The sequence below is a fragment of the Electrophorus electricus genome, chromosome 11 (genome assembly GCF_041902795.1).
Source record: "Electrophorus electricus isolate QZ-2024a chromosome 11, ASM4190279v1, whole genome shotgun sequence".
Classification (NCBI taxonomy): domain Eukaryota; kingdom Metazoa; phylum Chordata; class Actinopteri; order Gymnotiformes; family Gymnotidae; genus Electrophorus; species Electrophorus electricus.
In genome coordinates, this window is record NC_137507.1 from 29,375,001 (window position 1) to 29,395,797 (window position 20,797).

The following is a 20,797-nucleotide window of genomic DNA, read 5'->3' on the forward strand; positions in this document are numbered from 1 at the left end:
TGTATGGTTGTGGTTGTGTTGTGTGGCTGTGGTTATGGTTGTTGTATGGTTGTAGTTATGGTTGTGTTGTATGGTTATGGTTGTGTTGTATGGTTGTGGTTGTGTTGTGTGGCTGTGGTTATGGTTGTTGTGCGGTTGTGGTTGTTGTACGGTTGTGGTTGTGTTGTATGGTTATGGTTGTGTTGTATGGTTGTGGTTATGGTTGTATGGTTGTTGTATGGTTGTGGTTGTGTTGTATGGGTATTCTTGTGTTATCACTGGTGAACATTGCCTATCATTAGTCTTCAGTAGTTGGTGTGTGTGTGAGTGTGTGTGTGTGTGTGTGTGTTAAGTCCATCATAGCCTGATCCAACATTCCCGCACAATCAAAAACTGTTCCTGTGCTGTACCATCACGTGTCTCTCCGAAAGTCTCCTCACACTCACCTGAGCTGCTTATACACTCTAGAACATTTAGGTGTTCATTTTGTCTGTTTGTGGTGTTTGCCAACACCACAGTGAAGAGAAACGTCTTCAAACTGATGTCATTGGATCTGTAGTTGTATACAGACACCTTGTACCAGTCCGGCGCACCTGTTCCTGGTCCCGCAGGGCAGTAACGGGACGTCACACTACGCGTGAAGACCCGCATCAGCTTCCGTTCAGTCTGATGAGGGTGGGTTCTGAGTAGTGACATTTCTCCCATGGTGGGCCGGACTCGCGTCTAGCCAAGGATTCCGCTAGTGTTTGCTCTCATCTTGTCAGCGCTGTGTCCGAGCTCGCCTCCCGGACGTCTGGACGTCTGGCGTTCCAAACCCTGTCCCTGCGTGGGAGTTTTTTGTCCGTTTTGTTGGCTACTCCGTAAGTAACCAGCAACACACTATAACATTAGTGTGTATTTGTTTGATGGTAAAGTGAATGTGTGTGTGTGTGTGTGTGTGTGTGTGTGTGTGTGTGTGTGTGTGTGTGTGTGTGTGTGTGTGTGTGTGTGTGTGTGTGTGTAAATGTATGTAATGTTATTTTGAGTGTGTGCACGTGTGAGAATGTAGAGGATTTCAGTGAGCGAGGACACTTCCTGTGTGGTGTGTGTGTGTGTGTGTGTGTGTGTATACACACATGCTCTCCGTGTGAACAAACTTAACTAGTTATTACATGTCTAACCACCACACTTGATGTATTGTAGACTGTACCGGACCATTTAATTTACTTTTGTTCAAAGTGTCCCTAAAAAAATAATGATTATTCTTGTATTAAAATTTTGCCACGGAATTTTGAAGTTTGACAACTTCTATTTAAACTGAAATAAAAATTTGTAGCAACTGTGTTGATATTTTAAACGTACTGGAATGATTTGGAACACTTTCTCTAGTCTGAAAATCTGAGAATATCTAGTACCTCTCTCTCTCTCTCTCCCTCCCTCCCACCCTCTATCTCTCTCTCTCCCTCCCTCCCACCCTCTATCTCTCTCTCTCCCTCCCACCCTCTATCTCTCTCTCCCTCTCTCTCTCTCCCTCCCTCCCACCCTCTATCTCTCTCTCTCCCTCTCTCTCTCTCTCTCTCACCCTCTATCTCTCTCTCTCCCTCTCTCTCTCTCTCTCTCCCTCCCACCCTCTATCTCTCTCTCTCCCTCTCTCCCTCCCTCCCACCCTCTCTCTCTCTCCCTCCCACCCTCTCTCTCTCTCCCTCCCTCCCTCTCTCTCCCTCCCACCCTCTATCTCTCTCTCCCTCTCTCTCTCTCTCTCTCTCTCTCTCTCTCTCTCTCTCTCCCTCTCCCTCCCTCTCTCTTTGCAGTAGTGAGATCAGATGTCCTCATATTTCTTCCTCATCCTCCCTGCTCTGTGAGAGGGTTGAAGAGTGCAACCAGAATGGAACAGACATCAGACATGGTCTGATAAAACTCTTCCTCTTATCATCACTATTAGCAGATGACATTTGCAATTTTTGGCTTTTTTGTGCCCTTGACAGCCGTCAGAATAATCAGACATCAGTCATAGTTATCAGACTTGAAACAGGCAACACCCTTCACTGTTGACGTGTTTTCAACACTTTATTTGGGTCGGATGAATAACAGATTTAATTGCAGTGTTCAGGTTGGTAGTTCTGCTCTGTCAGTGAATCTGTTTAAACTCCAGAGAGCTTACATAACATGCATACACACTCAGTGAATCTGTTTAAACTCCAGAGAGCTTACATAACACGCATACACACTCAGTGAATCTGTTTAAACTCCAGAAAGCTTACATAACACGCATACACACTCAGTGAATCTGTGTTTAAACTCCAGAAAGCTCACATAACACGCATACACACTCAGTGAATCTGTGTTTAAACTCCAGAAAGCTTACATAACACGCATACACACTCAGTGAATCTGTGTTTAAACTCCAGAAAGCTCACATAACACGCATACACTCAGTGAATCTGTTTAAACTCCAGAAAGCTTACATAACACACATACACTCAGTGAATCTGTTCAAACTCCAGAAAGCTTACATAACACGCATACACTCAGTGAATCTGTGTTTAAACTCCAGAAAGCTTACATAACACACACACACTCAGTGTATCTGTGTTTAAACTCCAGAGAGCTTACATAACACACACACACTCAGGCTTGCTCTGTCCCTCTGGTTAAAGTATCGTTCATCTATAATAAATTGTCCTGTCCTCCCAGTAGGAGCCCTAATGGTATTGAACAAACCAGTGCAGCGGACAGAACGATTCCAGTGACTTCATCCTTCACCAGTAGTTTATTATTGTATCAGCCATTCAGTTATTTCTTAGAGACCAGAGACCCACCTTAGCAAACATCTCCATCTCAAACTGGTTCCTGTGGATGTGGGTTTCTGTGGGTTACATATTGGCTGATGACTTTTTCACCCAGAAATACATCATGAGGCACAATTTTAAGAACTTAACGTTTTTATTTCAACATCCTCTACTTTTTAATTTCTAACAAGATCAAATTTACAAGGTGAATTAACAATGGTACAATACTGTTACTTGTTTACTAATAAAAATAAAATATAATTCCACGCAGTAGATGTTTGTTTAATAAATGGGTCAGTATCAGAGTTAGACGCACACGGATGAGATCTCAGGGGCTCAAGAACTAACCCTAAAACAGTTAACGTAACCTAGACTTCAAACTCAAACCCCAGATTATTCCAGCCTCACACACACTCACTGTCACTCAGAAGCAATCGGTTAGATGTTTAATTTCTCTCAGTACACTAGTTAAAAAGCTTGTTTAAATGACAAACATGCATAACTGAGTCTCCCCCTGGAGTCAGATCAATTAGCAGGATTTGTTACCTCCCTTTTATCTCACCCGTCAAACTAGTACGGATGCGACTCCGTAATATTACGCACATGCACTACACGGATGTTTTCTTGCACAGATTTCCCCCCTACCAAATAGTGCTCTTCCTGCAATTCTCCTCCTGGTATTCCACGCAGGCGCCACTACGGAATGGTTTGGAAAAGCAGAGGCCCAATCCTGTTCCCACTCTGCTCATATCACTTCCAGCTTCAGTGTAGCGTGCCCTGTTCACTTTACAACACCTTGTGTCATTTTCAGATGACCCCTTAGATTTTCCTGTGGCACTGCAGTTCTCTGTGCTGTATCTTTGGAGATGTTCCCTTGAAGCTGGCTGAGGTGCTTGTGGCATGTGCATTGGGGTAATGTAGAATCCTTTCGTGGCGTTACGGCCATGTTTTCACTCAGAAGTGCTCTCACGTTGAACCTCCGGTTCATACGTTGAAGATCCGGGATCTGCTCTGGAACACGGCTGACGGGTTCGGAGACTTGGACCTCGTCAGCTGCTCCTGTGAGACAAGAACGAGAGACGTTAGCTGAGTTACAACGCCACGACTCGGCTGCTAACCGACCGGGGAACTGGGACACCATCACGAACGTCAGTTACAGACTCAAACTCCAGTCCTGTTTAGCTTTAGTGTGAGGCAGGCCATGCCCCCTGGGGAGGGAGAGGACTCAGTAATGAAGAAAATACAATTAAAAAATAACAGGCAGTCTGACAAACAGATAGACAAAATGTTTAAGTAACTCCAGGGAAGCTACTAGCCAGGTAGCCACCAGGTAACCACCACGTGAGAACCTCGCTAATGTGAGAGCATCCAGGAGCCTGAGACTGTGGGCATATGCAGAGATGAGATGTTTGAGGGGAACGTGTTCGTGGGTGGATGTGGAGAAGAGAACAGCACAGCCGCTCTGCCTACACTACCGGCTGGAGAAAAATGATCCCATCCTGAACCCACCTACACACACACACACACACACCTGGTTCAGTCACTCTGTTTATTCCCCCGTCTGTTACCCACACACACCTTGTTTTTTACACACGCGCGCACACACACACACACACCTTTCTTCCTCCCTCTAGTTCCCCACCATGGGCTTCTAACTAAATGTATCATGGGAAAAAATGTGAGGTGCTGTGCACTGAAGAGAAGAATGAACCCAAACAAAATTAATCTTACAAACACACACACTCAAACCCTTACACACACACACGCTTGCGTTTGGGGGGGGGAGGTAATGTTCCCTGAGGAAGGAGCCATTAAGCACACTCAACATCCTGATCCCAGCATTCTCACTCAGCGAGACCCCAGCGTGCGAGTGTGCTGTGGGGGCGGGGCACACTTCCAGCTGTGTTGCACAGAACAAGTGTGCATCGCACCACTGAACACTACACCTGTCTCCGTTTATAGCGCACATACTGCAAATTCTTTAGCAAAAACACAAGGTTCTCAACCACTTTTGCCTGCAATGGCCGTTAAAAACATACGGCACTGCTTATGAACCTCCAGGTGTGGTAACAACTTACGCACCCAGAATCAAGCCTGCCTCAAGGCTTCAAATGTACACCTGTCATTTATTCTCTTAACCGTTTTGCTGAGAGAGAGAGGAGCGAGAGAAGCTCTTTCTTTAACGTTGTTCGAGGTTCTACATGTGTTCCTGTATCCAGTGACTTAAAGATGCACATTGTTTGCTTACTTCCTGATACTCAACTGGAATTTCTTATGGCAACGCCATGCCTCCATCTGTACAATCAATACCTCCATCTGTACAATCAATCCAATACAGACATGTGATGTATCAATACAATAGTGTGATGTGTCAATACAGTAGGGTGATGTATCAATACAGATGTGTGATGCTCATCTTTAAGACTTAGACAGGGGCACCAGTCCAGTGGCTCAGGTACTGGACTAGTAATCAGAAGGTTGTGCATGGTGAGGTGGATGTGTGTAGCGTGTGTATGGTGTAGGGTGTGTGTTGGGTGTGGTGTGTGTTACATGTGTGTGGTCTCAGTGGTTCAGGTACTAGACTAGTAATCAGAAGGTTGCCAGTTCAAGTCCCACCGCTGAGTGTTTGGATGAGTGTTTATGTTCGGATGGGCAGCTGAGTGTTAAGTGTTCTGTTAAAAGGGGCAAATGGGTTGTTTGATAAGTTGTTTGCATAAGGGTCCCTGTCAAATGTGAAACCCCTCTACGGCAGAAGGAAGATGTAGGCCTGTGTGTGTGTGTGCGCGTGTTTTCCAGGAAACAGCTTCGTCCCGTGTCGAAGTTGATTGAACAGAGTTTGGGAAGCCAGACAACCACTGACTTGATTTTAAAAGCAAGATATAGGATCCATCTTACCTTTACAGAACCATTAAGATAATGTGTATGAGTGGACGATTATGGGTATGACGTATTATTAGTGATCTCCAGAGAGGACAGCCCTGTGACCCTCACATCTCCATCTCACTGCTGAGGAGAAAAAGAACGGAGAGAGAGTGTGTCGGAGTGACCCTTAATCCAGGAGATAAGCGAGAGTGTCGGAGTGACCCTTAATCCAGGAGATAAGCGAGAGTGTCGGAGTGACCCTTAATCCAGGAGATAAGCGAGAGTGTCGGAGTGACCCTTAATCTAGGAGATAACCGAGAGTGTCGGAGTGACCCTTAATCCAGGAGATAACCGAGAGTGTCAGAGTGACCCTTAATCCAGGAGATAAGCGAGAGTGTCGGAGTGATCCTTAATCCAGGAGATAAGTGAGAGTGTCGGAGTGACCCTTAATCCAGGAGATAACCGAGAGTGTCGGAGTGACCCTTAATCCAGGAGATAACCGAGAGTGTCGGCGTGACCCTTAATCCAGGAGATAACCAAGAGTGTCGGAGTGACCCTTAATCTTAATCTGGATTCTCTCAGTACAGTAACAGTCCCTGACATCACACGCAAATTGTCAGGGTTGGAAAAGCGGCCACCACAATTCCCTCACGTCATTGCCATGTAGCACCTTTGGGATGAATGCGACAGAAAGGGGGCGTGTCTCCAGAAGAGGGCGTACAGCACCTGAGGGGACAGACTTGACTGCCGTCCGAGTCTCATTGGTCCGGGACTCCGCGGAGCTGGCTGTTTGACGTCACCCGTCTAGCCCTCCTTCCATCTGTCTGACGCAGCAGAAGGCCCCTCAGCTAAAATCCCAGAATAAGACTCCAAGCACCTCCAGCAGAGGAGTTAAGTAGGATATTTTAAAACCACTGTGATGCTTTTTTCCCCCAAACGCCCCTAAAAGCACCAGGCTGACACACAGGTTGTCTGCTACGGCTCACACGTGTCTCTGTAAGCCGTGATGGAGCAGATCTCCCAACACACAGACACCAGCTGAGATGACCGAGACGTGGGTCGTTAGTCCTGCCACCCCTTGGCCTCAGTCAGGGGCTTTTACGTGCACACGGAGTGCAGCACACCACAACTTACCCAGATGACACATCTTAACCCTTTAAAAGACTGCTCAGTAACACACAGCCTTACCAACATGGTGTGTGTGTGTGTGTGTGTGTGTGTGTGCTGCCCCTCACGCTAGGTATCTAGAGTGAGATAAACTGGTGTGAGTTAGAGTGAGACACCAGGACTTACGTGGCCAATTCTCATTCCGTCTCTCCCTCCACTTTCTCACGATTAGGAATAAATGAACATTTCCTGTTGAACGAAAAAGAACAACGAGAGCTGTAACAAATCCGGTCGTGAACTGTGAGGCTCCGCTAGGTCCCCTCTCTGCCCGTTAATCCAGACGTTTTCTTTATGTCCAGATTTAGCGAGGCGGAAGACAGTCCAGGCAGACCTCAGATCAGCTTCAGGATTTTGAAGCATGCGCTTTGTACACGTGGAGTATCAGAGACCGCAGTCACGCCGCTGTGTGCAGGGGATCGCCTCACTAACACGTGATTCAGTCCATGAAGTGATTTTGAAACAACCACTGAGCGGACAAACTGTACCGCTGCATTTTCAGACTCGAATCCAGGACGCTGCAGGAGCCAGCTGAACGTGACCTGAACCTGACCTCACCTCCTCTGTTTTTTGCTCTCCGTTTTGTGTGTGCGTGTGACCCCTCACCTCGGTCCTGCCCCCTGGCTCGGCGTGGCTGCCGTGCTGAGCGTGGGCCGCGTCGTCCAGAGGCCTGTGCGCGTCCGCGCTGAAGGCCGCCCGGTAGCTTGTCTCAGGAGGGAGCACGCTGCTGCCCGTGCCCAGGAACGCAGGCTTCTTCTGGGCAGGCCTCGGTGGCCGGACTCCTGCCCAGGGCCGGAACTCCTGTCTGGCTCCGGAAAGACATAAGGGTTGGTCTGACTGAGCTGCAACTTGTGTGTGTCCTCTAAACAGACCTGCTCAGTCAGTCACTCTACCAGGACGAGGGCTGAACATTCTACAGTCGTCCCGTTACACAGTTCGCAACAAAGCAGAGGGCTACACGTGCACGGCACCGCAGCCTCTTCTCCAGATATCAGCTCGAGCTCCAAATCCCACATACGCGAGCGGAAATAGGCTACGTGCAACTGCAATGAGACGCTTTTCAGTGTAGCACAGTTTTCAGTGATGACACAGCAAGCCACTCGCCACAAGACTGAAGATACTGCGGCTGCATTTAAACGATGAGATACACCCCGGAGCCTCGTAGTACGCGCGACTGTGTGGTCTACTGCTCGTGATCTCAAACTCGCTTAACTAAAGAGTTCGGGCGTCTGCACGCGAACGTGTCGCTTTCCCCAAAGATCTGTCCGCAAACATCTGCAATGCAACAGTCCTCGCTGTTCAGGCGTCCCGGCTACTCGGTTCGACTTTACATATGTTACAAAAAAAGCGAAAGTGCAAAACGATGGGAAACTACTCCCCAGAAAACGATGCACAACTATAGTGATTTTATTGGGATGTTTTTTTTTTTCCCCGCGTGCAAAGTGATATAAATCGCAGTCGCGAGCTATAGGAAGAGCGAACAGTAGGTGTAGAGACGCCCCGTACCTGTACGAGCTCGTGCTGGTCACATCCACAGTCTCCTCCGCGTGCTTCTGCTGGCTCACGCGCTCCTCTTTTTCCGCTCTCCTGCCACTGTAAGAACTGTTGCCCGGGCTGGGCGCGTGAGCGCCGCTTGCACTGCCGCCGTTACTAATCCAGGGAAAGTTGTCTTTCTTGGGAATAGGCCATGGTTTATAATCCTGCTTGTACTGTGTGACGCTCGGGAACGGCACTCCCGGAGGGCGGTAGTCTTCACGAGGCCGACCACGACACGGGCGTGCGCCGCCACCGTCCTGCGGCGCGCTCACAGAGTCGCTGCTCGGTGCTCGTTCCGCGATAACGTGCTTGGTGACGGAGCGAACCTCATGCTCCGAGATGTCCGAGTAGTTCTGGATGGTCAGCGGAACGGACAGATCCGATTTGTCGAACTCGTTCCAGAACCGAGCCAAGCAGCACACTCTGCTGATGCACGGCCAAGCCATGGCGCGTGAACCGAGCAGGTGAAAGGAAGGAAGAACCCGAAAGACGCAACGACGCGCAGCTGGTGGTCACATGCAGGAATGCTCGCGCTTGTCCGGTTCTAGAGAGCTGCGCTACCGTGCGATGTGCATGTCAGCGCGCTGGGAGCGCGAGGTGCGCGAGTACGCTCGCGCTCCGTCGGACGCCGTCATCGCACATTCCTCTCACGTGGTTTTCACATTTCCAGCCGGCGCAGGAAAAATCTAAAACAAATGACACATTTTGCGACTCCTCAAACTGTCACGTAATACGCAGCCGAACACAATCTCCGCTAAGTTTCACAAGGCACGCGGGTCCCCTTTTAAACTCCGAAATGATCGAGTCTCGTGATCTGCTCTTCACTCATGCCTGACTGGTTTCTACATGATTCTTTAACTGGAATAAAAGTTCTTTTTACAACTTCAGTAAACCATCTGTACGCAAACAACAAATCTAAAGGGTCCCGATAGCCATCACGTGCGTGTGAAGCAACGCGCGCCGCCGCAACCGGAGCGGAGATGGTACCGTGGGCGCCTGGCCCGCGCGCTGCTGTCCATTTCCAGACGGCAGGTGTGCTGAGACTCTTTAAAGCACGGACCAGCACCTGAACAGACATTCTCGGTACCATAGTTATTCTCCGAGCTGCAAACCCTGCTCAGAGGAGATGCTTTGCTTTCATTTTTAACAGCATGACACAGAAACGTGACTCGGTTTGTATGAGGACATGGGGTAGTCCGCTTTCCAGAGGCCAGTCCGGATTCCTCTCCTGGGCTCCATTTTGGGTGGTTGAAGGTCAGATCTGCGCGCTCTGCACCACGGTCCTCTCGGAAACCGCGTGCTTCCATGCTATACTTACAACACTAAACTACCGAGCAAACAACTATACAAAGAAAACTGTTTATGGGTTTAATTCAAACAAGTTAATCTGGCTAGTTCGTTTTTGAACTACAGAGGGATGGAGGGGGAGAGAGAGAGCGCGCGCCGGGGAGCTGCTACCCGCGCGCCCGTAGGCCCCTGCCTGATGTACTGATCTACAGCGCGAGGCTGAGAACCGCGGCAGACACATCGGTGAACTCTGTGCAGTAATAATCGGTGACAATACACGTTATAACTGCGTTTATAAAGCAAATCACAGTACATGCAGACAGAGACTGTCAAGATTATTTGAATAGGATAGAGATTACCTAAAGATCCTTGTAGACGGTTATGTACAGTTAATTAAATATTCATCTTTAAAGTTTATATCAGATAAATGGGCTCTTTAAAAATGTCTGACGTGGTCCGTTTATAGTTGTGTGTCTCCCTCTGCAGGCCAACAGTGGAATTACACTTCATTAACCCTAAAATATCTTCCTTTAAAACGTCAGTAATGCGGGCAGTTGAGACAATGATTAAACCTCAAGGGCATTTTTGACTAACTAAAGCAAACCAACCCGTTACTGAAGCGTTTTAAAGTGTTGTGTATAGAGGTGAATGTGCAGAACCTAATCTAAATGTCATGTCATTATCTGGCCTGTAATAAAAATGTGTGTAAGGAGAGACAGACCCTGTGTGTGTAGAGAGACAGACCCTGTGTGTGTAAGGAGAGACAGACCCTCTGTGTGTGTAAGGAGAGACAGACCCTGTGTGTGTAAGGAGAGACAGACCCTGTGTGTGTGTAAGGAGAGACAGACCCTGTGTGTGTGTAAGGAGAGACAGACCCTGTGTGTGTAAGGAGAGACAGACCCTGTGTGTGTAAAGAGAGACAGACCCTGTGTGTGTAAGGAGAGACAGACCCTGTGTGTGTAAAGAGAGACAGACCCTGTGTGTGTAAGGAGAGACAGACCCTGTGTGTGTAAAGAGAGACAGACCCTGTGTGTGTAAGGAGAGACAGACCCTGCGTGTGTAAGGAAAGACAGACCTGTGAGTGTGTTAAGGAGAGACAGACCCTGTGTGTGTGTAAGGAGAGACAGACCCTGTGTGTGTAAAGAGAGACAGACCCTGTGTGTGTAAGGAGAGACAGACCCTGCGTGTGTAAGGAAAGACAGACCTGTGAGCGTGTTAAGGAGAGACAGACCCTGTGTGTGTGTAAGGAGAGACAGACCCTGTGTGTGTAAGGAGAGACACCCTTGTGAGCGTGTTAAGGAGAGACAGACCTGTGAGCGTGTTAAGGAAAGACAGACCTGTGAGCGTGTTAAGGAGAGACAGACCCTGTATGTGTGTAAGGAGAGACAGACCCTGTGTTTGTAAGGAGAGACAGACCTGTGTGTGTGTAAGGAGAGACAGACCCTGTGTGTGGAAGAAATACCCCTGTGAGCGTGTTAAGGAGAGACAGACCTGTGAGCGTGTTAAGGAGAGACAGACCCTGTGTGTGTAAGGAGAGACAGACCTGTGTGTGTGTGTAAGGAGAGACAGACCCTGTGTGTGTAAGGAGAGACACCCCTGTGAGCGTGTTAAGGAGAGACAGACCTGTGAGCGTGTTAAGGAGAGACACCCCTGTGAGCGTGTGTAAGGAGAGACAGACCCTGTGTGCGTGTGTAAGGAGAGACAGACCCTGTGTGTTGAAGAAATACCCCTGTGAGCGTGTTAAGGAGAGACAGACCTGTGAGCGTGTTAAGGAGAGACAGACCCTGTGTGCGTGTGTAAGGAGAGACAGACCCTGTGTGTGGAAGAAATACCCCTGTGAGCATGTTAAGGAGGTACCTGTACTTCTGTAGATGTAGATGTTTATGAGTGGGGAACTACATGCTACTGGAGTTACCACGTTCATTAGCTGTTAGGTATTCAAGGTGATTTCTCACAGTATTCCAGTGTTACCCACACCAACACCCCTTTACAGCTAACAAGCTAATAATCCCCCCTGCCAGGGGCAGCAGAACTGGAGTGAGGGGCAGGAGTGTGTGATCAGCATGGCTACATCTGATGGTCCCATTCCTTCTTCCTCAGCTCCACCCTCCGGATTTTCCCACTCACTGTCTTGGGAAGCTGGTCTACAAACTCAATCTATCAGAGAACAGAAACGCCAGTTACCACATGCAAAGTGTATATATATATATATAAAACAAAACAACAAACATCTCTAAAATTTCAGCCACTCATTCAATGGATTTGTGAGTGTTAACTCCAGAGTATGCGCTCCAGAGGTCTGAGAGGCACCTTGCAGTATAAAAATACTTGTACAACATGAGAATTTTTATCCAACATTCTCCTTCCTCAAAACAGCACAGAGAAGGTTCCAGTCTCCCTGAGCACTATTCAATCTCCCTGAGCACGGTGGACAAGTGACGACGTTTTAGTGAAAGAAGCTCACGTGCACAGTGTAAGAGGGGAGGATCTCGAGAGGGAGCATGCAGGGGCAGTTATAGTGATGAAGGGGTTTTTATATCTTGTGGGGGTATTTATAGTGATGAAGGGGTATTTATACCTTGTGGGGTTATTTATAGTGATGAAGGGGTATTTAAACCTTGTGAGGATATTTATAGGGGTATTTATACCTTGCGGGGGTATTTATAGGGAGCTGTGACTCTTTTCACATGTGCTTGCAGTTCTCTAATCAGCTCATACTGGTTCATGGATTTGTATTCTGGAGTCAGTACAACAAATGCCTTCACCACCTGAGAGAGGGAGAGAGAGAGAGAGAGGGAGGGGAGAGAGAGAGAGAGAGAGAGAAAGGGAGGGAGAGAGAGAGGGAGAGAGAGAGAGAGAGAGAGGGAGCGGGAGAGAGAGTTGAGAGAGAGGGAGGGGAGAGAGAGAGAGGGAGAGAAAGGGAGGGAGAGAGAGAGGGAGAGAGAGAGAGAGAGAGAGAGGGAGGGGGAGAGAGAAGAGAGGGAGAGAGAGAGAGAAAGGGAGGGAGAGAGAGAGAGAGAGAAAGGGAGGGAGAAAGAAAGGGAGAGAGGGAGAGAGAGAGAAAGAAAGAGGGAGAGAGAGAGGGATGGAGGGACCTGAGCCATTTTCCATGGTTCAAAGGTAGCAACATTACATCATCCAGTTAAAGGGTTTTTTTCACAAAGTCAAATGTGTGTAAAATGTTAAAATGTAGGAAAACAATCACACACTTAATGACTGAGGTCATTTTCCCTAAATAACATGTTAGAATGACCTCAGAGGTCATGGTGCCCCACAGTGGTTTAGGTGTACTCTGCTCTGACAACACCAGCACCCATAATACCCACAACTGTGTGTCTGTCAGAGTCCAAACCCAAACCGAACAGGACCAAACAGAACCCTTGCTCCTCTGAATGGATCAGGACTGTGGAGTCGTGCCTCACCTCTCCTCTGATTGGATCAGGACTGCGGAGTCATGCCTCACCTCTCCTCTGATTGGATCAGGACTGCTCACTACAGCCGACTCGGCCACGGCTTCGTGTTCTATCAGTGCGTTCTCCACCTCAAACGGACCGATGCGGTACCTGACACAGCCAGCCAATCAGAAACGCGGACGGCATTAGGCTCGTTTGCAGATCAGCATGCAGAACTCATACGAGAGCTGACTACTGCATGAGGAAGTGCTCACATACAAATGAGCCAACGACAGCTAAAAACATCCTCATCACCACCACCATCCTCATCATCATTCTACATCTTCCTCACCCTGCAGAGAGGATGACATCATCAGCTCTGCCAATGAACCACAGGTATCCATCCTTGTCCATCACTCCTCTGTCACCCGTCAGGTAGAAATCTCCACGGAAACATTCTGCTGTTTTCTCTGGCTCCCCCTGCAGAACGCACAGGAAATGACAGGCCTGGCCGCACACCTGAACTTCTGGAACTTCGCCACATGTACTTGTGGAGAAGGTGGAAGATTTCTTGTTGGTAAGTTTGTTGGTGTGTAAATATAAATCAAAATCACAAGGAAATATTTGTTTAGATGTAACTAAATAGATTGTTTATAAAAGAATAATAAAGATAATGACTAAATATAGATAAGAAAACTGCTTATTGCTCAGTTATATTGGGACTGACTCCTTTATATGAGCCCGGAAACATCTGTTTCTGTTTGAGGACTGTTTTGGTAAGACTAGCTGTCTGATCTCAAACCCAGGACAACAGTCAATCAATGCCTGAGCCCCTCCCACCCAATGTTGTTTTGGCAAATTAATACTGTATGTGCAATATACAAACCAGTTAGTTAAATGTACACAAACTGTAATCTTATAAATAAACTCTATATTATTCTAATAAATATTCACGTTAATAAATTATGTTAAGGCCCTCATGATTACATATTCCTTTGAGCATTTGACTAATGAGATTTTAAAGCACAGCAGATGACCCAGGTGACCCAGGTCAAGCAGGTGGCCCAGGTAAGATGGCAGGGTGGCAGGTACCATGTACTCAAGGAAGAGGCAGAAGGGTCTGTGTGGCTTCACTCGGATCGCCAGGTTGCCCTCGGTCCCACGAGGCAGAACACGGCCCTCGTCATCCACCACCTACACCAGTCACCATCAACCAATCACCATCAACCAATCACCATCACAACTATAAATCAAACACATTTAATCTGAGAGCATCTGTCTATCCACCTACTCATGTATGTAATATTTTAAAACTGTAATATTTAAAAAAATAAGCTCTGATAAACAGTATGAACGTGATACGTTTATCCTCTGTTTGCGTGGTTATGATCACCTGCACGTCGTATGCGGGCGATACCTTGCCAAAGGAACCGGGTCTGACCTCCATGCCTTTGAACGTGCCAGCGATTAACACCTGATAAAGAGCCAACAGGACATGTTCTCATGGCACACACACCACACACACAGGGCTGGAGTCCTGGACCCTGCCTGTGCCTGGACCTGGACCTGCAGGCAGAAAGCCAGGAGCAGGGCTGAATCTGACCTGCACCGTGCAGAGGGGATCCAGGGTGAGTGCTTGGACTAAACCCAGCAGGGCCGCAGGTCTCTAGGAGCAAAATCACACACTCCTGCACACCATGGACACCATGAACACTTAGGACTACTTTGAGACAAGCTAAGTTTTTTTTTCTACAGGTCTGATGTGTATTTGATTTCATGTTTTTATGTCTAAACTGTCAAATATGAATTCATTGTCATTTTATTTAGTACATTTACTAGTCTATTCATCAGGCTGCTCTTATACGGTTGTTGCCGTGGGTGTGTCTTACAGCACATGCGAACGTCAGCATTAATGGCCACGTCTAATGACTCTTCAATAGAATGTCCCGTTTGTGATGTCACAATGCCAGTCAATTCCATTCTTTTCTAACCACCATTGTCCCAGATATTTCTAAAATGGCTTTGCGAATTCTAGAAGGTCTGCATGCACCTACGGTCTCCGTCTGTCCGTATCCCTCGTAGATGTCCAGGTCTGTCAGACGTCTCCACTGACTCATCACCTCGGGGTTGATGGGCTCCCCGGCACACAGACAGTGTTCCAGGGCTGGGAACTGGAACCTGCCGAGGGACACACACCCCATCAGACCGTTGCACTGCAATACTGCCTCACTGCACACATCATCCCCGTCACACCAGTGTGCTGCAATACTCTGTCAGTGCCGACTTGCCTTAGGCTATGGTCCAGCTCTCATAATGTGCTGCTACAGTATTCTGTTTCATTTTGTGTATTTTACACTTTAATGACTTTAATGTGTCTCACGCACTCTGAGCTGGGAGTATAAAATCATTATTTATTTACAAAAGCTTTTACTGTATGTATATAGCGATAGTGAAACGACTGAACCAGCGGGGGTGTGTGTGTGTGTGTGTTATGCGTATTATGGCGTTACCTGGACGGATCCTCCTGCACTAACATCCGATAGGCTGTGGGAGCAGTGCAGAAAGTGCTGATGGGATATCTGGACAGGGTCTAAAGAACCAAGGCAAGGGCAGAAGCAGTTTAGTCAAACAGTGTAGTCCAGTGTCCTGCAGGGGGAGCTAGTGTCAGTCCGACGTTATAGCACATGCTTGTGCTGTAGACAGTGCTTTAAACAAAACCGACGGAACAGCTCTGGAAGTCACTTAATATCAACTCACCAAAATTTTATATATATACATTTTTTAATGTGACCATGTTATGTTAAACACAGGTGTGGTCAGTGTGGGGTTGATACACGCAGGTGTGGTCAGTGTGGGGTTTATGCACGCAAGTGTGGTTTGGGGTCTGATGGTTGAGCACCTGCAGGACAGTGGATGTGTTGAATCGCGGCATGTGGTGCGCAAACACACACGCCCCCTGCGTCCAGGAAGCGAACACACTGCTCCACGCCGTCTTAGCCCAGCCCGTGTCCGACGTGTTCCAGAACACACTGCTGTCTGTGAGGTCTAACCAGTACCTACACACACACACACGTGTGCACGTGCACATACACACACACACACACACACACACACAATCCCCAAATAATATCATGTTCAGCCGAAAACATGTTGTTTGTGTGTTAAATATTAGTGAAAAACAAACAATTAACTCACTCTAAACATTTCACACACACACACACACACACACACACACACACCTGCCATTAATGGTGAGCCCCAGGCCAAAGCTACAATGGCTGTGAAGGGTCATTTTGGGAGAACCTGTGGTTCCACTGGTGAAGAAGATGGTCATGTGATCATCACTGCTGGTGTCCACACACACATGGTCTGCAGAGGCACTCCTGTACAAACACACACACACACACAGTCACGAAAACTCACCTCCCAATGCACCTGATCCCCCCACAATCAGTCAACACACAGGTCATCTCAGAATAGTTCTTATACGTTGTTCACTGTACAGTCTGTACAGTCTCAGTATTGCAGTTACTGGAAAATGACCAGAGTTCTTCCTACAGCAACCTGACAGAGTCCTGACAGAGGCAGAGAAACCAGGAGCTTAGAATGTCTTTCCGGTCCTCTCCGGCTCTGTCCTCTGGGCTGATCTGGAGAAGAATTCACTTTGTCCTGAATTAGAAGTCTTTATATCAATCCAGAGTACGTGAGATTCCCACTGAACTGACATGCACTGTGACGACTGTGCAGGAACTCACAAACACAGACTCTGACTCACCCCATCAGGGCTGTGAGGTCACCCCACCCCTGGCGCCCCCTGGTGGACAGAAGGAGTTTGGAGGTCAGCGCAGGACACTGAGAGCCCACAGCATCCAGCAGGTGGGCTGTACTCTCATCTGTGATCACACACTTTGCCTCGGACACCTGCAGACGATGCAGGATGTCTCTGGGTGTCAGCTGGGAGGTTCCCGGGATCAGAACCGTACCTGCGGGATACAGACAGCTGTGTCTGTGACTCCAAGTTTGGGATAACTGACTTTTCCATTCAGTTCCGTTTTAGCTAGCTTGAACTGGATACATGCACTGTAATGGAATACATTATTGATATCTGTATTTTTCATTTGGTCCTGATGTATTTGTAAGCAAGTAAATAAGCAACATATATTTCTGTAGAATATTTAACACAACTCATATTGCACCAAAATGAAAGTCAAATGTATTTATACAGCACTTTTTACAACACATGTGGTCACAAGCAGTTGTACAAAAGTTTGGGTTATAATGAGTTAATCTCCCTGGACTCCAGAGTTCACTACACCAGGTTTGTTAAGGATGCATTTGTAACCTGAACAGAGATCTGTCTGTCCATGTCCACCTGTCCTTGGCAGGAAGCGCGCTCACCTGCTCTGAGGCAGGCGATGTTGACCAGCCACCACTCTGGCACGCGCGGGAGGATGAGGAAGACCCGGTCCCCTTGCGCTAAACGGCATTCCTCGCTCAGAACGTTGGCGAGCCTTCTGGAATGGAAGCCCAGCTCCTCAAAACTCCAGCGGATCTCCGTCCTCTGCTCGTCCACCCACCACAGCGCAGGGAGAGATGACCTCGCACCGGCCTGCAGGCAGACGCAAGCCCAGAACAGATTTGAAGATTATGAGTTTGATTTTATGTAACTATAATGCAAAGCACATCATTTTACAGGCTTTCTGTTCAGAACCCTAGACACTACGCCCCAACCCTAGACACAACACCTGGACCCTAGACACAACACCCGGACCCTAGACAGAACATCCGAACCCTAGGCACAACACCCAAACCCTAGACACTATGCCCCAACCCTAGACACAACACCTGGACCTTAGACATTATGCCCCAACCCTAGACACTATGCCCCAACCCTAGACACTATGCCCCAACCCTAGACACTATGCCCTAACCCTAGACACTATACCCCAACCCTAGACACTATGCCCCAACCCTAATCCTAGACACTATGCCCTAACCCTAGACACTATGCCCCAACCCTAGACACTATGCCCCAACCCTAGACACTATGCCCCAACCCTAACCTTAGACACTATGCCCCAACCCTAGACACTATGCCCCAACCCTAGACACTATACCCCAACCCTAGACACTATGCCCAACCCTAACCCTAGACACTATACCCCAACCCTAACCCTAGACACTATGCCCTAACCCTAGACACTATACCCCAACCCTAGACACTACGCCCCAACCCCAACCCTAGACACTATGCCCTAACCCTAGACACTATACCCCAACCCTAACCCTAGACACTATGCCCTAACCCTAGACACTATACCCCAACCCTAGACACTATGCCCCAACCCTAGACACTATGCCCTAACCCTAGACACTATGCCCTAACCCTAGACACTATACCCCAACCCTAGACACTATGCCCCAACCCTAACCCTAGACACTATGCCCTAACCCTAGACACTATGCCCCAACCCTAGACACTATGCCCCAACCCTAGACACTATGCCCCAACCCTAACCTTAGACACTATGCCCCAACCCTAGACACTATGCCCCAACCCTAGACACTATACCCCAACCCTAGACACTATGCCCCAACCCCAACCCTAGACACTATGCCCCAACCCTAACCCTAGACACTATGCCCAACCCTAACCCTAGACACTATGCCCTAACCCTAGACACTATGCCCTAACCCTAGACACTATACCCCAACCCTAGACACTATGCCCCAACCCTAACCCTAGACACAACACCCTAAGCATAAAATCCATTAGGGCAACTGACAAGAAGGTGGTCTTTTCACATTATTCTCTTTAGCCGGTATAAGTATGGAGTTTGTGTTTTTATTTTATGTTTTATTTATACCCTTTTTACACATTCAGATTGTGTGTTGGTTCCCATGGCGATATAATGACTCGGTTCGGCCCCTTGTCTTATGTTTGGTCTCCATGGATCATGAACGGCTGTGTTTTGTTCCTGATTCATTAGCTGTTATTTATTCCCTGTGTATTCCATGCTGTTTCTTTTCTCTGTAGCTTGGCACCTTTGTTTCTTGGTAGTCCCGTTATTTTGCGCGTCAGCCGGTTTTCTTTTTCTGTGTACCGGGACTAAAGGATCACAGTTTCCGGTCTCTCCATAATAAACTGTGGTTCCTTTATTTTCCCCAAGTATCCAATTGCTTTATTCAATAGAATTAAAGATGCAGACTCGGGACTTAATTGAAGAGAACAGCAGGTCCCGTCTTTATTCTGAGCTCAATGTTATAAGCGAGGCAGAGACTGTCTCTGACAGTCTCAGCAGAGTTCAGTCTGTACACACCTTCTTCCAGGTTAGTTATAGAACCATTTTTACACACAGTATTTCCCAAAGTTTCCAACATTTTGTCCAAAATAGATCAGGAACCAAATATCCAATTTGACACCATTATCTCCATGTTTTAAATAAGGGCCCCAGACTTTACTCATTACTTCAATAAGATCAAAGCAAATCAAAGCGTCGTGCCTCGCGCCACATCCCGTTACACGCGCGCTGTTGAACTTATCGAACCTTGTGCATTGTGGCGTCACACGGCACACGTCACGCATACGTCAGCAGCCTTCCTTCGCCCAGCAGCGCGCGGCGGTTTACCTTCTCTTTGGCCTCCCAGACGTCTAGGACATCCTTGGCGAAGTTAAAGCGCGCAGGAACGCGAGGCCTGTACGCCTCTTTCATGCTCTCGTAATCCGTGAAGTTTTTGGGGGCTGTGCTTTTGGGTCTGAGCACTGGCGACCAGTTCGCTCGTCTAGCCGCAGTCGCGCAGTAACCCAGCGCAAAACACGCACCGCGACGAAACGGAATCATACGCATTGTCTCACGCGACTGTGCGCACGCGAAAAACTATTAGGCACTAGGACTGTCCAGCAAATGTAATGGAGACGCGCGACGCGGTCGAGCTGCAGCAGATGAAAGCTCGCTATACTATATAAACTTCCATATACTCCGCATTCTCGGATTAAAGTGAAAAAATGCCAGATTGTGTCCGTGTGTGCGCGGTCAAGCACAGACCGAAGACGAAAGCTGTTCCGCGAGCTGTGTGGCGTTACGCAACAGCGTTTGGCGACTTATTCTCCAGAGATGTGGGCGCGGCCATCCGCCCGACCACAGCGCAGGAAGTTCAGCTGCACCTCGCAGGCTGCGGGTTGCGGTCGGGCTGTGACAAATTAGTTAATCATTCATGATCAACTGGACAACAGGCGGTGCGCTTCAGAACTGGACCTGGTGACCTCCGAAGGGACTATTATTGGCCCCAATTACTGACAGATACGGTTACTATCATTGTATAGTACAGCGAAACGCTCCCGGAGAGTACAATAAAATAGAGTTACGCTATGAGTTTTAAAACGTCTGCAGTATACAGATCATATACATACAATATAATAATAAATTGTGAGTGTGTGTAATACAGGAGAGGCTTCTTGGCCTGTAAATAGTGCTGTGTGTGAATACGCATTTTGTAAACAATGCAAAATGTGCAGGGTGAGCAGTAGTTATGGGAGACAGATCGGAAATATCAGGTGGATGTGTGTGTGTGTGGCACTGCCCCCGGAGAGTGTGTGGTTTGTCTGGTCGTGAAGGCTGAAGACTCTCGGGTAGAAACTGCTCCTCTGTCTGGCAGTAGGGAGATTCTAATGGGGTGGTCAAAGATCGGTGTAGACACCATGTTCTGGGGGTACAACAGTGCATCATGGAAATGCAGTATTTAGTAGGCAGAGTATTTGGTATGTGTGCAGTAGTTAATATGTATTCAGTGTTTAGGATGTAGTTTAGC

General features: G+C 48.0%; 3 protein-coding genes across 9 annotated transcripts in view; 1 reads left to right on the forward strand and 2 right to left on the reverse strand.

The window, feature by feature from the left end:
- Window positions 1-1,315, forward strand: part of yeats2 (YEATS domain containing 2) — a 27,423-nt gene extending 26,108 nt beyond the window's left edge. The window contains exon 30 of the mRNA XM_035528504.2: window positions 1-1,315. This exon is cut by the window's left edge and continues 1,028 nt beyond it. The gene's annotated coding sequence lies outside the window, so the exon portion shown is untranslated.
- Window positions 1,316-2,702: 1,387 nt separating this feature from the next.
- On the reverse strand, window positions 2,703-9,721 carry map6d1 (MAP6 domain containing 1). 2 transcript variants are annotated; one of them, XM_026996303.3, is made up of 4 exons: window positions 8,280-9,721; window positions 7,380-7,578; window positions 6,903-6,965; window positions 2,703-3,806 (listed from the first exon to the last, which is right to left on the reverse strand). In XM_026996303.3, exons 1-3 carry the CDS (start codon window positions 8,753-8,755, stop codon window positions 6,945-6,947), a joined length of 696 nt encoding a protein of 231 aa, XP_026852104.1. In that variant the 5' UTR covers window positions 8,756-9,721; the 3' UTR covers window positions 2,703-3,806; window positions 6,903-6,944. The 2 variants fall into 2 exon arrangements, with proteins under 2 accessions (XP_026852104.1, XP_026852102.1); XM_026996301.3 differs by lacking the exon at window positions 6,903-6,965.
- Window positions 9,722-9,872: 151 nt separating this feature from the next.
- acsm3 (acyl-CoA synthetase medium chain family member 3) lies at window positions 9,873-20,049 on the reverse strand. 6 transcript variants are annotated; one of them, XM_026996304.3, is made up of 13 exons: window positions 19,618-20,049; window positions 17,387-17,597; window positions 16,764-16,971; window positions 16,228-16,371; window positions 15,888-16,044; window positions 15,499-15,578; window positions 15,043-15,166; window positions 14,382-14,462; window positions 14,081-14,182; window positions 13,341-13,468; window positions 13,060-13,159; window positions 12,245-12,364; window positions 9,873-11,753 (listed from the first exon to the last, which is right to left on the reverse strand). In XM_026996304.3, the coding sequence occupies exons 1-13, from the start codon at window positions 19,834-19,836 to the stop codon at window positions 11,664-11,666; spliced, it is 1,764 nt and encodes a 587-aa protein (XP_026852105.2). In that variant the 5' UTR covers window positions 19,837-20,049; the 3' UTR covers window positions 9,873-11,663. The 6 variants fall into 6 exon arrangements, 4 of the variants coding, with proteins under 4 accessions (XP_026852105.2, XP_035384336.1, XP_035384334.1 ...); XM_035528443.2 differs by having other exon boundaries at window positions 19,537-19,755; XM_035528441.2 differs by having other exon boundaries at window positions 18,856-19,755.
- Window positions 20,050-20,797: the final 748 nt, after the last annotated feature.

Bases quoted from the DNA above. Each gene is read 5' to 3' on its own strand.
- map6d1 (XM_026996301.3), bottom strand. From the start codon at position 8,755: ATGGCTTGGCCGTGCATCAGCAGAGTGTGCTGCTTGGCTCGGTTCTGG. The intron at 7,579-8,279 runs GTACGGGGCGTC...TTCCGGAGCCAG, and splicing joins ACCAGCACGAGCTCGTACAG to ACAGGAGTTCCGGCCCTGGG. The intron at 3,807-7,379 runs GTGAGGGGTCAC...CTTGTCTCACAG, and splicing joins AGCCAGGGGGCAGGACCGAG to GAGCAGCTGACGAGGTCCAA.
- acsm3 (XM_026996304.3), bottom strand. From the start codon at position 19,836: ATGCGTATGATTCCGTTTCGTCGCGGTGCGTGTTTTGCGCTGGGTTAC. The intron at 16,972-17,386 runs GTGAGCGCGCTT...TGTATCCCGCAG, and splicing joins CATCGCCTGCCTCAGAGCAG to GTACGGTTCTGATCCCGGGA. The intron at 15,579-15,887 runs GTGCTCAACCAT...TTGGTTCTTTAG, and splicing joins ACACATCCACTGTCCTGCAG to ACCCTGTCCAGATATCCCAT.